Source organism: Lepisma saccharinum, chromosome 4 (assembly GCF_977018435.1).
Source record: "Lepisma saccharinum chromosome 4, izLepSacc3.1, whole genome shotgun sequence".
Classification (NCBI taxonomy): domain Eukaryota; kingdom Metazoa; phylum Arthropoda; class Insecta; order Zygentoma; family Lepismatidae; genus Lepisma; species Lepisma saccharinum.
Genome location: NC_139232.1, coordinates 68,850,152 through 68,864,395, shown reverse-complemented (window position 1 = coordinate 68,864,395; position 14,244 = coordinate 68,850,152). Strand labels below are relative to the sequence as shown.

General features: G+C 40.2%; 1 protein-coding gene across 3 annotated transcripts in view; it reads right to left on the bottom strand.

Annotated features, from left to right (window-relative positions):
- Epac (Exchange protein directly activated by cAMP) overlaps window positions 1–14,244 on the bottom strand; it is a 666,691-nt gene that overhangs the window by 27,306 nt on the left and 625,141 nt on the right. For all 3 annotated transcript variants that reach the window (XM_083120690.1, XM_083120691.1, XM_083120689.1), the window contains 3 exons: window positions 4,362–4,545; window positions 2,359–2,504; window positions 603–747 (listed from right to left, as the gene is read on the bottom strand). In XM_083120690.1, coding sequence (XP_082976816.1) covers window positions 603–747; window positions 2,359–2,504; window positions 4,362–4,545 — 475 coding nt within the window. The remainder of the gene's footprint in view (window positions 1–602; window positions 748–2,358; window positions 2,505–4,361; window positions 4,546–14,244) is intronic.

The following is a 14,244-nucleotide window of genomic DNA, read 5'->3' as shown; positions in this document are numbered from 1 at the left end:
TTATGAAAAATTCTTATCTATACAACTGTAAATGCAATTGAGAAATCATATAGAACAACTAAAAAAATATCTGGTAAAGCATGTGGAATTTATAACTTGGAAAAAAGCTTTCACATACAAAACTTTTTCAAATATATGAACATGCATGTCACCATATTTTGTAAAAGGTGAGAGTGAGACCAGTTCTATCTTCCATATTCTCACGTAAAAATCTGAACAATGACAAGAGGATGTCGCTAGACATACCACTGGCTAAAGTTTTTATGTTATAAATGATTCATGCAGCACATGTCTTTGAGGATCAAGTATTTGAATGATGAGGGATCACAATATCTCAGAATGCATCTCACAAAATGATAATTTTCACAGTTTCCTGAAGAACAAAATTAGAGAAGATTTTACTGAAAAGTAAAAGAAGAAAAAAATATTTGAATGCCAAATTAAATCATGACAAATTAGATACGGGAAAAACTGCTTAGCGGTAATCCCAAGTAAAAGTAAATAAATCATGACAAAAGTAAGGAAACTTCCATTGTATTTATATTTCCTTGTGTGGTACTTTTGGAATGCTTAGACTTAGAGAATATTCACTCACAGCTTACCTTGGAGCATCATTGATGAGAGCTAATTTTCCGAAATCATCTCCCTCTTGTAATGATGTCACAGTTCCTTTTCCGTGAATTACAACATTAACAGATCCACGAAGAATAATATACCATGATCGTCCTTCGTCTCCCTGATGAAAAACTGTAAAATAACGAGAGAAAAAAGTGTTTTCATTCAGTGAAACGATAATGTTGCTGATTGATCTTAAATGCAAATTAATAAAAGCATTTAGGTTTTAGTTAACTCTTTCCCAATTTCTGTAAAATTACTTTCCAGTATATATGTTACAAATTCAAATTTATACTCAAAGTAGAATATCACATGTACATACATATATACTCTTCAGATTTTCAAATTGTGCAACTTCATGAACATTTTGACCAGAGGCTATTGTTAGATGAGACGAAAATGTTTATGCCCAAAAATTATACACACAGCTGGAATCTGAACTGAAAATCTATTTTTTGTGATACGGTAAACATGATTCTGTGCATAAAACAGACTTCAAAATGAAGTGTGGAATTTCCATAATTTATTTTGAACACAAATTACCATTTTTCATTCCCTCTTGTTTAATATATGGGTATATTCAGTGGCATGCCTGGAAACGATAGGTGGAGACTTTTGCCAGGTTTTGTAAAGAAAAATCAAAATTAAGGAAAAGATGGCGAAATATGAGAATGACTGCCCACATGGACATACCCTGGGTCTAATCCCCTAAAACTAATTGGATTTTTTGGGAGAGCTTCATATTAAATGTACGAGGGGGTGCTGATAAGTCCTTAGTCTTTATGTTTTCTTAGGTATTAAAGTAAACAAATTGTAGGTTGTTATGGATCTTCATCCTTGTAGTTTGTTGCAACCAAAAATTAGCCTTTTAATGTAATTACATATTTGTGTTTTGCTAGCGTGAACTGACCATGGCAGCTATTCAGGAAAGTTTCAGTGGGAATGACTGTTGGACAGTTATTAAGTATCTCTTCTTGCAAGGAAAGACCACAAAGCAAATATCGGGGGACCATAGCCCTTGATACACCACAATAATAAACTGGGTTGCCAGAATTTGGACTGGACATTTCAGCACGGATGACGAGTCATGTCTGGGGGTGGCCTACATTCATGATTATGCAAGAAGCTGTGCACACTGCACATTAAATGATCTTTGAAAATATGAGAATTTCTGCTAAGCTGATAGCTGAGACCCTGAACATCTCCCATGAAAGAGTTAGTGCATTTATTCATTATTACGCTGATATGAGGAAGTTTTCCGTGAAGTGGATCCTGAGTCATCTTCCTTCAGGACAACGTATCGCCACACCGAGCCACTGTCACAATGCAGAAATCTTTTTACCTCGGGCTCGAAGTACAGGACCATGAGCCATATTCCCCAGACTGAGACCTTTTGGATAACCACCTCTTCCAAAATCTCAAAACACACCTGTAGGGCAGCACTGCTGAGGCCATCCAGGGTGGAAAATGTGTGATTTCGGGAGCAGCCAAAGACATTATTTAATAATAATAATAATAATTAATAAAAAAAACAATAAAAAAATTCTCTTGAGATGGGTGGCGGTGTATTATCTACAATTGGGATTTTCCCTTGAAATTTTTCAAATATCTAACAATAATGTTTTAACGTATAATTAGTCTGTATACGACACATGCATGACAACATTTTCATAGATAACAATGCTCAAGGAGTGTGCTAATTTATTTTTATACCTAAAATGGAACAATATTATAAACACTTACGAACAGTGCCTGCTCGAGGATGTGCTTCAAAGACTATGACAGCTGCAAGTTCTCGTTTTACAGAATTTGAGAGATGTGAAAGGGCCTTAATGTGAAGGAGTTCTTCATAGATTGTTTCCAGATCATCCAATGTCCTTTCGTGGCTTCTGCAAAGAAACAAAGTGTAAAAAGCAATATTTACAATTCCAACTTTAGTAGGAAGAACTGCACATTTATGTGAAGTAATGGAAATACATGTTAGAATATATTCTTCATTCAGCAAAACTAAAGTATCATTTCTGGATCCACCACTGTCAAGACCTGCCAAGCAGCTTATCCAATCATATACATGGTTAGAAAGGTAATGCAATAACTGATAGTTGGATGTAGTGATGTGTTTATGATTTTATTTCAGATGAACAAGTTTTATTATTATTATTTTAATAGTGTGAACTAGGCAGGAGAACTATTATGAATGATTGGCATGGCATGGCTCAGCATGGAACAGATCAGTATCAGACAAAATTATTTTAAGAAAATTGAATGGGAATCAACCCCTTATTAGCAACCAGCTTGTTCAGATTGACACATGAGCAGAATGGCTGGAATACCAGGGTTATTAAAGGTGCAGGCACCCATAAATTCTTTCGGTTCTATAACAGAACCGGAAAACCGGAACCTTTTCTCTTGCACAATTTAAATTTGGTCCAAGTTCCATTGTTTCTTTTCAATACAAAACTTGGACCGTATTTAAATTGATCTGGAAAATACGTAGGTTCCTGGACATCCGGAAATGTTTCTGGACGAAATTGAAAAATTTACAGATAAAAAGGTTCGTGTTTGACCCCAACAGCCAGTACCACCTAGATCATGCCCTGCAAGCAGGCTCAAGATGTTGTTAGGCCTTGGCCTCCATTTATGTAAATCTGGGCCTAATGCTTGTTAGTACTAAACACAACATTTGAAAATCTTCAATACTGTCAAGTTTCATACTATCCATGGTAATAGCCATATTACAAAAGTTAATATAATGATCCATGCAAAGGTGGGTGAAGGGCCATGACATGCCTCATTGCTTGTATAATATTATGAGAAGTCTTGAGTTGAACCCACCCAATGCCCCCTCCCCGACGCTATTGCTCTCATACTCTGAAATATATTCACAAGATTATGCCCATGAATATTCACTTCAGGTTTCAGATGTGCATCATCAAAATGTAGTCAATCGTGAGTGTGTCACAAGATTGTATGTTCAAGGACTCTCATGTTGAAACTTCAGAATTTCAAGCTTGTTTGCAATTGGTTCGATCCAAACAGGACTTGAGCATATCAAACCTTCCTTTATTTACTCGTGACCCCCCTGGGCGGTTTATCCCTGCACAGTTCCTTGTTCCGCCTGAAATGGTATTTTGCTGGTGATTGCCCCTCTTGAACCCTAAAGACATCAGGCTCTCTCTTTCAGGCAATAGCTTTGCGATAAGTCAATCCAATTTGCGACCGGAAATTAAATCAAGTTGTATGGGAACCGGAGAGGAAAATGTTCCTTTGTGGGATAGCTTCAGATTTAGCAGTTTGAGTCTCATAATCTGATATAACCTTTCAAGTGTGAACTGCACACAAGATGCAAGAAGGAGAACACAGAGCTTTCTGGTAACACTGGAAATTATGATTACGCGATTATTTGAGATTAAAGAACGAACCCCTCCATTTTTCAGAAACGGAAATTACGTTGGCTACATGAACACCGAAGCAAATGTGCCACAATTACTCCGTAAAAGATTTTGTTACAAAAACGTGCATTTCTTGCATATGAGGCGCTCGGTCTGGAATTTAGGGGTGCAATATGCATCATAAAAAAACATAGCGATTTATACATGTCAGTGAACATACTGTTGCAGACATAAAGATCTGTTCTGTTGCTATGAAGTGAACCGAAAATATTCATATTTTGACTTTTGTTAAACACTTCTGCTAACGTCAAGTGTTGAAAAGCAAAACCAAGGGGAAAATGGAACCCTACTCACGGCTTTCTGAGAATCACCCTCATCATGGCATCGGGTCCTCTCTGAGCGAGCACAGCCAGCACCTCGTTCAGCTCGTCCTCCGCCTCGGAGGCGTCGTCCTCGGAGGGTAGGGGGGAGGCGCCTTCCTCGTCCTGCCAGAAGCGGTAGAAGAGGAATTTGTCTTTGAACGGCTGCTCCATTGTAACTGCAAACAAAGTAAAAATAATAGTAATATAACTACATAAAATTATATTGCGGCAAATTTGCACCAAAGTAAATTTTATAGAATAGTTATCAAGATTTTTCTATCTTTCTTAATACTTCGATTTCATCTCATAAAAGTAGTTATTAAGTCTTTTCTATTATTTTTAATACTATGATTTCAACTTATTCCACTGGCTTACGCAGGGGGCTAATGGTTTTGATTTGATTTGATTTGATTTGATTTAGTTTATTTTACTTCGCGTTTTGTGCCTCTTGGCTAATTTGCGAAGATGGGGATGAGTGATGAAATGATGAAATTAATGAATGGACATTCACAAACAACCAAGCCCGACCGGGATTCGAACCCGGGACCCTTGGCGTCGAGGGGGGCTAATGGGACTACAGCCCCTCCAGAAATTTTGGAGAAAATTAATATTTTCAAATGCAAGCACTAAAGAACTTTGGGGGGGGGGTAGTTTCCCCGCACTATCATGCTAATGCTACATCAGCCCTTGGAAATTAACTTTTAAAAGGTTTGGAAACTAGCTAAGTTACAGTTAATCCTTAAAAAGCAAGAATGAGTTACTTTTACTTTTTCTCTACCCTGCAATTCGCAGTAACGGCGATTGGGTACCAGACCTAGGATGGGCAAGGACAGTTTACTTTTTCATGGTAGACAAGGCTTGGCATTAAGAGGGCATAGATCGGGGACAAAAGTGGTCAGCACGACGAACCCCCCACTCGTTGTTTTAAGTTTCCATGACCGGATTACGCTACTCATTCGTAGCTCCTCACGATGGTGGGTGTCCACCGGTCCCATACACACAGGCCGAAATCACTGGAGAAAAGTTGTTACTTTTCCCCCAGAGTTGTTACTCTTCCCCCAAGGAAACTCGAAACGCAAGGGTCCCTTAGCCGGAGCCCAAAGCATGACGCCTAAGGACCCCGCACACTGAGACGTAGGGGTGTGCGGGACAGAATTTTTTTGGTCGGGACGGGAAATTTTTAAAATTTGCAATATTCTGACAAAGTCGGGAAATTTTCGGGACGGGAAAAGTTCTAAATTTCCCGAAGCTGTGGAAATCTCGAAATCTACGTCATTTTCACTTTAAGTGATTATTTTTGCATTTCTGAAGAAAAAAAACCCTAACAATTTCCGATAAGTTCCAGACACTTACAATGCAGAAAACGTCGAAAATTAACGACTTTTTAAAATGAACATTCAGTATTTCCCGACTACTCGGGATCCCGAAAAGTCGGGAAGTCATTTCCCGAATTCGGGATCGGGACGGGAATTTTTTTTCCCGATCCCGGTCCCGACTTTTCGGGATCCCGCACACCCCTACTGAGACGCGGGGAAGACGAAAAAATCCGGCAACAGAACTTCCGTCGTCTGCTTCTATTGAAATCAAGTGGTGGAAGGCCCAGGGAAAAGCGCGGAACGGAATTTCCGTGCCAGAAGTTTGTTCTGTTACCGCGTTTCCGGCGTCTCAGTGTGCGACAAGCTTTAGACCTCACGCCCACGGTGCGGGACAGACTTATCCACTACATGCAAGAAGCTTAGCCAGTTTTATAAGTTTCAGATAGATTAACGGATAGAAACAGGGAGACGCGTCCCTCTCGCTAACGACGCTCACGAGTGGTACACATTAGCTACGTTAATTAAATAAACCACTGGACTAATCCATAAGTGCATAATCCATAGCATATTCACGGTCTGGGAAGGGACTGGAGATATCAGCGTATATGCGGACAGTAGACATACATTGCACGACAGCGGATCCTAACGAATGGCCCTGGTAGCTCACACAGGAGGGGGGAAGAATGCTTTTGATTAACTTGAAAGCAGACGCCATTGTCTATGCTTTCGTGTTAATGCACGATTCATGCTATCTCAGCCGACAATCCGCGTAATGGAAGTTCCTTGTGCAGTGGCGGCGATTAGGTTCCAAAACCGGGGGGGGGGGGCAAAGACAGTATATTTCCCTTTGTAGATAAGGTTTAGCATACAGGTAGTGCGAGGGCATGATGGAAACTCTCCGAGCACATAGAATCTGCGTGCGAATTAACGGAGGGGGATGGCGGGAATTTTCCCCACAATAATTTTTATCCCTGGCAAAATAAAATTATTTTCACCCTTGCCAAGGATGCTTTTTTTATCCTCAAAGAAAATGAATTTGAAAGTATATACAGGGTGTTTCAATAAAAAGGTAACAAAGTATCCAAAACATACAATCGTCAGTTACCTTTTTTTTAAAAAAAAAACACCTTGCAGTATACCATGTCTTAACTATATAACAAACACAATTGAGAGAGGTATAAGTGCACGCCGATTCGTAAAGGAGCTCTGTGCTATTGATGAAATGTAAAACATCATCTTTTCTACATGATTACTCATTATTACCATGGGCGTCCGGAAGGGAGGGGCAAGGGGGGACCGTGGCCCCCCCTGGAAAAGGAAAGTGAACCAAAAATTACATATTTCACACATATATTTTAATTTCAGCCACAATAATATGTGTTACAATGTTTCTTGAGGGATGGACACTATTATTGGGGAAAATATGCCATGTTGGCCACCCCTGGAAAAAAAAACCTTCCTTGCCCCTCCCTGGAAAAAATCCTGCGGACGTCCATGATTATTACAGTGAACAATATTACATTGTTTTGGAAAGAGAGAGAGATAGAGATAGAGAGAAAGAAAGGGGGTTATCTCAAATGAAACTAAATTCCTTACTTTTTAAAACAGATATTATTTTCATTATTTTAATGGTAAATTCGACATTTTTTAAAAGTGTTAAGAACACAGGCACCCCGTGCGCACGCAAATGATTAAAGTGTTCACAAGAAACTTGTATGTAGGTTACATGGAAATTAAGTTTGAACTAGGCAATAGAAATTTGCTCAAGGTTTCGGTGTTACTAGTTCGAAAGCTCTTTTTGTGTACGAGTTTGGCTTTTCCTAGAAAGTAAACATGTACAAAGTAACCAAAAAAGTTCTTGTCGTTTTTTACGACCCATTAATCATGCGCTCACAGAGAGGAAACGAAATGAAGCACGTTGCGCACACACAGCAGTCATAGCTCGTCCAGTGTCGAAGAGAAATGGAGGTATCGAAGCAGCTTGTTCGCGTGTGTTTGTTGTATGACTTTAAAGTGGGCCTGTCAGCTGGCGCATCAAGTCGCCGCATTTGCCAGGCATTTGGGGAGAATGCCGTGAACGAACGCACTGCCAGGCATTGGTTCCAGAAATTCCGTTCGGGAGATGTGAGCCTTTCGGATGAACCTCGCAGTGGACGATCACATGTGTTGGATGACGAGGCCCTGAAAGCAGCCATCAAGGAGGACAGTGGTCTAACGTGTGATGAACTTGCAGAAAGGTTCCATGTTTCCGCTGAAACAGTCAGACTGCACCTGCATGGGATAGGGAAGTCATACAAGTTAAGAAAGTGGGTACCCCACACATTGTCGACAGCCAACAAGGAACAACGAGTGACACAGCCTTTTTGCCCTTGCTTACTCGGCACCTGAACACACCCATATTTGATCGCTTGCTCACTGGTGACGATAAGTGGGTCCTCTATGACACTCCCAAGCGTACCAGACATTGGTTGTCGCCACGTGACCCTGTTCCTCACACCTCAAAACCACCTCTGCACCCACGAAAGGTTATGCTCTCTGTATGGTGGAATTATCGGAAAGTGGTGCATTACGAGCTCCTTCCACCTGGTCAGACCTTCACTGCTGACCTCTACTCTCAGCAGTTGCAAAGGGTGCACAGTGCATTGCGGCAGAAGGAGCAGGCATTGGTGAATCGCAAGGGTGTGCTGTTCCTGCACGACAATGCCAAGCCACATGTGGCAAAGAGGACCCGGGAGACACTTCAGCAACTTGGCTGGGAGACACTGCCATCCACCATATTCACCGGACTTTGCACCAACAGATTACCACCTGTTTCATTCCCTCGACAACCACTTCCGTGGGAGATCCTTCGCAAATGAGGGAGACCTGCGGAACGCACTCACGGACTTCTTTGCATCCAAGCCCGCCGAGTTTTATCACCAGGCTATTGTGCAGCTGCAGGAACGTTGGCAAAAGGTGTTGGATGCTGATGGAGATTACTTCGAAACATAAAGGTACGTACCGTCCACTGTATTGCTCTTGTTTATCACTGCTCTAGAACGGCAAGAACTTTTTTGGTTACCTTGTAGTAAGCAGTGGCGGCGATTGGGTTCCAAAACCGGGGGGCAAAGACAGTATTATTCCCTTTGTATATAAGGTTTAGCATAGTGTGGGTGCAAAAGTGGCGAAAAGTCCCCCCCCACCAATCGCCGCCACTGGTAGTAAGTGTTTCTCAATCACGTTTAAATATTATCATAAGATTTAATGGGCTAGATTAGAATCAACGTTCTAAGCCTACTTAGAACCGTCAGGCAATAGTTTAGTTTATTGTATACAAATTTGCATACACCCCGAAAAACCTACCTCCCAAAATGAAATCACAAATACGCCACTGGGTGGGCATCCCCCATCCCCAAAGCCTAATTCGCACAGTGGATAGAATTGTAGTGGAATGAAGGAGGAGCAGAAAACGCATACACTTCATATACACTAGTGCACATGTATACAGGGGTGCCCACAGGAAAGGGGGGGGGATTATGGCGTAGGTTGCGCCATCGAGAATTTTTGGGGAGATTTTTTCCCTTCAAATAATATAAAATTCGACATTTATATCTTTTTTCCAAAATACGTACATGTAAAGATTTTACACCTTAAATGCACCATATTTAATCCATTAGATGAAGAAAACAAAGTGTTAAAGGGTATTTTCGAAGGGGGGCAGGGGGAGAAATATCCAACTCTTGCATATTAGGCCTTAATTGACACGTGGGTTCTAGAGGGGATTCTCAATTAAACTTTGGGGAGGGGGGCAGTATCCAACTCGAGGTATTATATTATGCCGGGTATTTTAGTTCGAGAGGAATTGAGCATTAAATTGAGGATGTATGCAATTCTTGTGTATTGCTATTGTCTTATTCACTCTTTAATATCAACAGTAAGTCTAAAATTGATTGCGTATTAATTTTAAAGAGGGAGATAGTAAGCTCTTGATAAAGTGTTAAATTGTCAAGGGATTTCTGTAGTGGAGAGTTCGAACATTAAATTTTGGCAACTGTATTTAGCGATATAATATCCACACGTTTTCTACCTCGAACGTGCCAAAGGAGAAGCTGTAAAGGACTAAATATCTAGGGATCTTAAGAAAGTATTGACACCCTATTAAGTTAATATTCTTGAAAGCCTGCAAAGAAATCGATGTAAAAATTTTGTTATTTCTTTACAGGATGCGTGTTTCGCGCTTTAATGAAGTGAATGTGAAGTTTTTATGATATATCTGCATTACAAGACAAGCGATATTCTCGATTATGATCAACGATTTTAAAGGTGGTCTTGAGTGATTGGCACCCTGTTTAGGAGTTTGGGGTGGAATCCCGCTCCACTGGACTGGAAAAATTTCATATAGCATACTGCCTCAAACCGTTGGGTAAGAATGAGCTACTCAGAATAAGGAAATAGATTGTATTGTATAAAAACGTAGCTTACATCGATAGAAATACCAGAGTAAAATAAACTGCTGGTGACGCGGAAAAGGGTGATTACAAAATTCGAGATATATATATATTTTCAAATCGCACAACGACCAGGTACTCAAGGATAAATTTCAAGGAGATGTCGACATTTAAATTCCAACAAGTGCCAACAGTACGCACACGTGCACCCCTTAGCACGTCTAGTGAGCTATTCCGACTGTAACGGTACCTCATTTGCACCAGAATAGAGGGGAACGTCGAATAAAACTTGGAAGAAAAGCCATTGAACAATGTAGAAGAATCAAGACAAAACATGGCGACTTACCTGGCATAAACAAGTTCATACATCAGCAATATATCCCGCTCGAAGCCAAACAAACCTCCAAAAAAAACAGAAAGAAATTACTTGTTCCTTTCTCTAAGTGAGGAAGAATTTGAGGGAATTCCTGGAAGACATTCCTACCAACATTCGTTGCGAAGACAATTTGCAGAAGATTAACAACCAGACAAAGAGCAACCTAGCAAAAACAATCGTTCAAACTCAAGAAGGTAAGGGGGACTTACGTTTGTGTAACTTGCAGCTATACCAATCTGGGTGAAATGAAAGGAAAAAGTTTAATTTTTTCCTGCCACCTCTTTCCACCGTGCGTGCTTTTGTACATAAACTGGTTTACTGGCGTGCTTGCACAGTTAGGTTCCCTTCCTGTTAGTTTCCAAGTATGTTTTTTTTCCTTTTCCTGCTCCTGCGAAAGGAATGCTGGATCACGTAGACCTTAGCACACACACACGTGCTTGTACTTTTCACAGAAATCGACTAATCAACACCACCTTCTGTATACAACGCCCTCTCTCTTCTGCTTTTCAAATGAGGCCTGAGTAAGCAGATAAGTCAGAACCACTGTTTTGTAAACATTCATTTCCATTCAACTGCCCTCCCCTTTTCACCTGCGCAGTGTAGGTAAAATAATGGTAAAATGTATTCTTTGAAATTTGTTGGTAAAATCATGGATACTTCTGGGTTGCAACAACGCTATTGACTTTGAACTGATCATTACAACCCACAATCGCCAGTGACTAAACGGGAGGATATCTTGATTATTATAGTCGGTGAAATAAAACTTTGTTGCATTCCTGCAGTGACGTGCAAACATTGGCGAATTTAGCGGGGCGGGGGGCAGGGTTGTTAAAGATCCAGAGGAACCCATAAATTCTAATGGGTTCTATTGGATTCCGCAACAGGACAGATTCTTTTTTTCGCACAATTTAAATTACGTCCAAGTTGCGTATTGTTTCATTTCAATACGGAACAGACCGGATTTAAATTCATCCGGAAAAAAAGTTTCAAGGACAGAATTAAAAAACTTTAAACATAAAAAGGTTATTTACGGTCTAGAACCCATTTGAACTTGATGACTTTCTATCCCGCACAGGAATTGAATTTATTTACTGGCGATGAAGTGGATGAATTGACATCAAACACAGTGGTGTCGATACTAATTTTGTGCGCCATCCCCCCTCCCCCCTACAGAAATGAATGAGACACACAATAGTAAAAAATAAAAACTAGTAAATTTTGTCATTGTGCTGAATACAATTGATTTCGATAATTTTTGCCTTGTTCTATTTCATTTATTCATTTTACGTCGCTTTTCTGCCACCTTTGGCTGACAACTTCCCCTATGTTTTCCAGTACGCTAGATTTTTACATAGAAAATCTAATGAGAATTCAACACAACCATTGCAATCAAATGCTTTGATACGAAAAAAAATAGAGTAAATGTAATAACAATAATAATTGTTACATTTTACCTACGTAAGGTAGACAATTTTTGAATTTTGATAAAACATCGATCTCATAGTCTGCCTCGAGTACTATTTGCCATAAAGGGAGACTATCACCACTGTAGGTATTGCACTGAATACCTACATCATTCCGCAATTTCTATTTTTTTGGGGGGGGATTGAAACATTTTCAAATAGCACACTGCCTCAAGAAGTCTTAATACATACTTCATAATGATTGATTGATTGATTTGGGGTTTTAAGTCCACTTTATGTACAGTAACGCTAATCGGGACTGAACCTAGAGTTTAAAGTGGGATCCAAACCACTATGTGCCTCCTCCGGGTATCGAACCTGGGACCCCTTGATTACAAGGCGACGACGACTTCATAATGTAGCAAGTGTCGAGACAGAGCACATTAAACCCGTGGGCATCTGGCCTTTACTCTCGCCTCCGGAAAAGTGACGCATCTCGTGGTTCGGATCCCACTTTAAACTGTAGGTCCAGCCCCGATAGCCTTTCTGTGCATATGAAAATATGAAGAGGAGATTTTGATGCCAAAAATATAAAAGGAAGTAATAAATAAGGAGAAAACATGAAACTATGTAAGGAAGGAAGTGAATATTAAACATTAAGGGAATTGAAATGGGTGATGGGGAATTTCAACGTAATGAATGCGCGGAAAGTAAATAGAAGGAAACTCAGCCTGCAATAACTACATACTTCGAATTAATACAAAACTAAAGGAAGCGTTAAATTTCGTCAGAGCCCAAGGCATGCAGAAAAACCGACCAATTCTATTACTTAAAAAAGAAGGAAATTGGCAGACTGAATTTGTGTCCACTGTATTGAAAAGAAAGCACACGCGCGGGTATTCCTCAGGTGTCAAGGCTTCTTTTTAATCCCCCTCTGGCTCTTTCTGGAATGCATGAGGGAGGCCAAGAACAAAACTTCCGGAGGAAGAAGCAGCCTGTTCATGGTTGGGGAGTTATGAATGGACCCTTGTTCGTCGCCTCTGGCTGTGGATATAGGACCTGCTCTGCTCCCGACTGCTGGAGGAACAAGTTGTTTGACCGCTTGGTTCAAGAATCCAGTGGCCCTTTCTTCTTCCTTCCTCAACTGGCACGCGACTGCTGCTAACCGTGAAATCACGAGCGGAACGTGGATATCGACTTCTGGCCAGAGACTAGAATGGGATCTTCGTAATTTTCGACAATGGGAAGTTCAGTTCATTGTGGGAAACCGTTCGTGAAGATCTCCATTTACATAAGAGGTTGGGTCCACACCACGAGTAGGCTAATCCAGGCTATAGAGGAGTTTCCGTGTTGACCCTCCACATTTGTTCCAACACAGAAATTAATGTATGGAGGAAATACTTGACGTCAATTAGTCGGTAGTCCACACGGGTGTGTGTTTATTACACGTGACAGCCATGATCAAAGCAGGAGCAAAGGGGGACTGTTACCCCCGTAGAAAATAAATGTCAGAATGTAGAATAATAATAAATCTAGCATCAATATGGCTACAAAGGAAGCACTTTGAAAAAAATTGGGAGTAAGGTGTGGAAATTCTGGAAGAGGCGAGATGTGTGGTTATATTGAAGTAAAATTGAATAACTGAGAATCGAACTAGTTGTGCCCAGAACTTTCGTAAAGGGATGATTGGATCAAGCCTGGATTTGGAGAGGAGGGCATCAGTCCCGGACCTCCATCTACAAATTGAGCTCTCATTGAGGACAAATGGCTTTCAAAAGAACCGGAAAATGAAAAAAATGAGATAACATGGCGAAAAATACAAGAAATGTATAAATTCTTACTTGGGATGACTAATTTTACTGTAATTTCCGTAACTTGACGTTGTTGTTCTCCTTCTGATCAAACAAAAATGAATAACGTATGTAAAAATTTACGATATAGACTCATATGGTTGTGTGACGTTTAGAAGTGTGTTTGTGGGTGGGTTTTATGTCTTTAATCTCTGACGGTGAAGGAAACAAAGTGCTCACAAATTTGAAGTCACACTGAATTAGATGAAGTATCTCAACACGTCATGCCAAATAGTCAGTAGTGAGCAACTTTTTCGGTACTTGCTTTACTAACGAGTTGCGTAAAATTACATGATTATTTGTAACGGTATTTCGTTAATTTGCATCACTTTATTTGCGTAACTTTGATAAATCAAAACTAGGAGATTTACGTATTTGTCAGAACGAAATTTGCTTTGTTGTGTTGCTTTAAACTTGTGCATGCAAAGTTAAGCTGGGGGAAAGCGTGCACTACAGAGGCCAGATGTGATACGTGTGTTTAGTTAATTGTTCTTAAACTTATC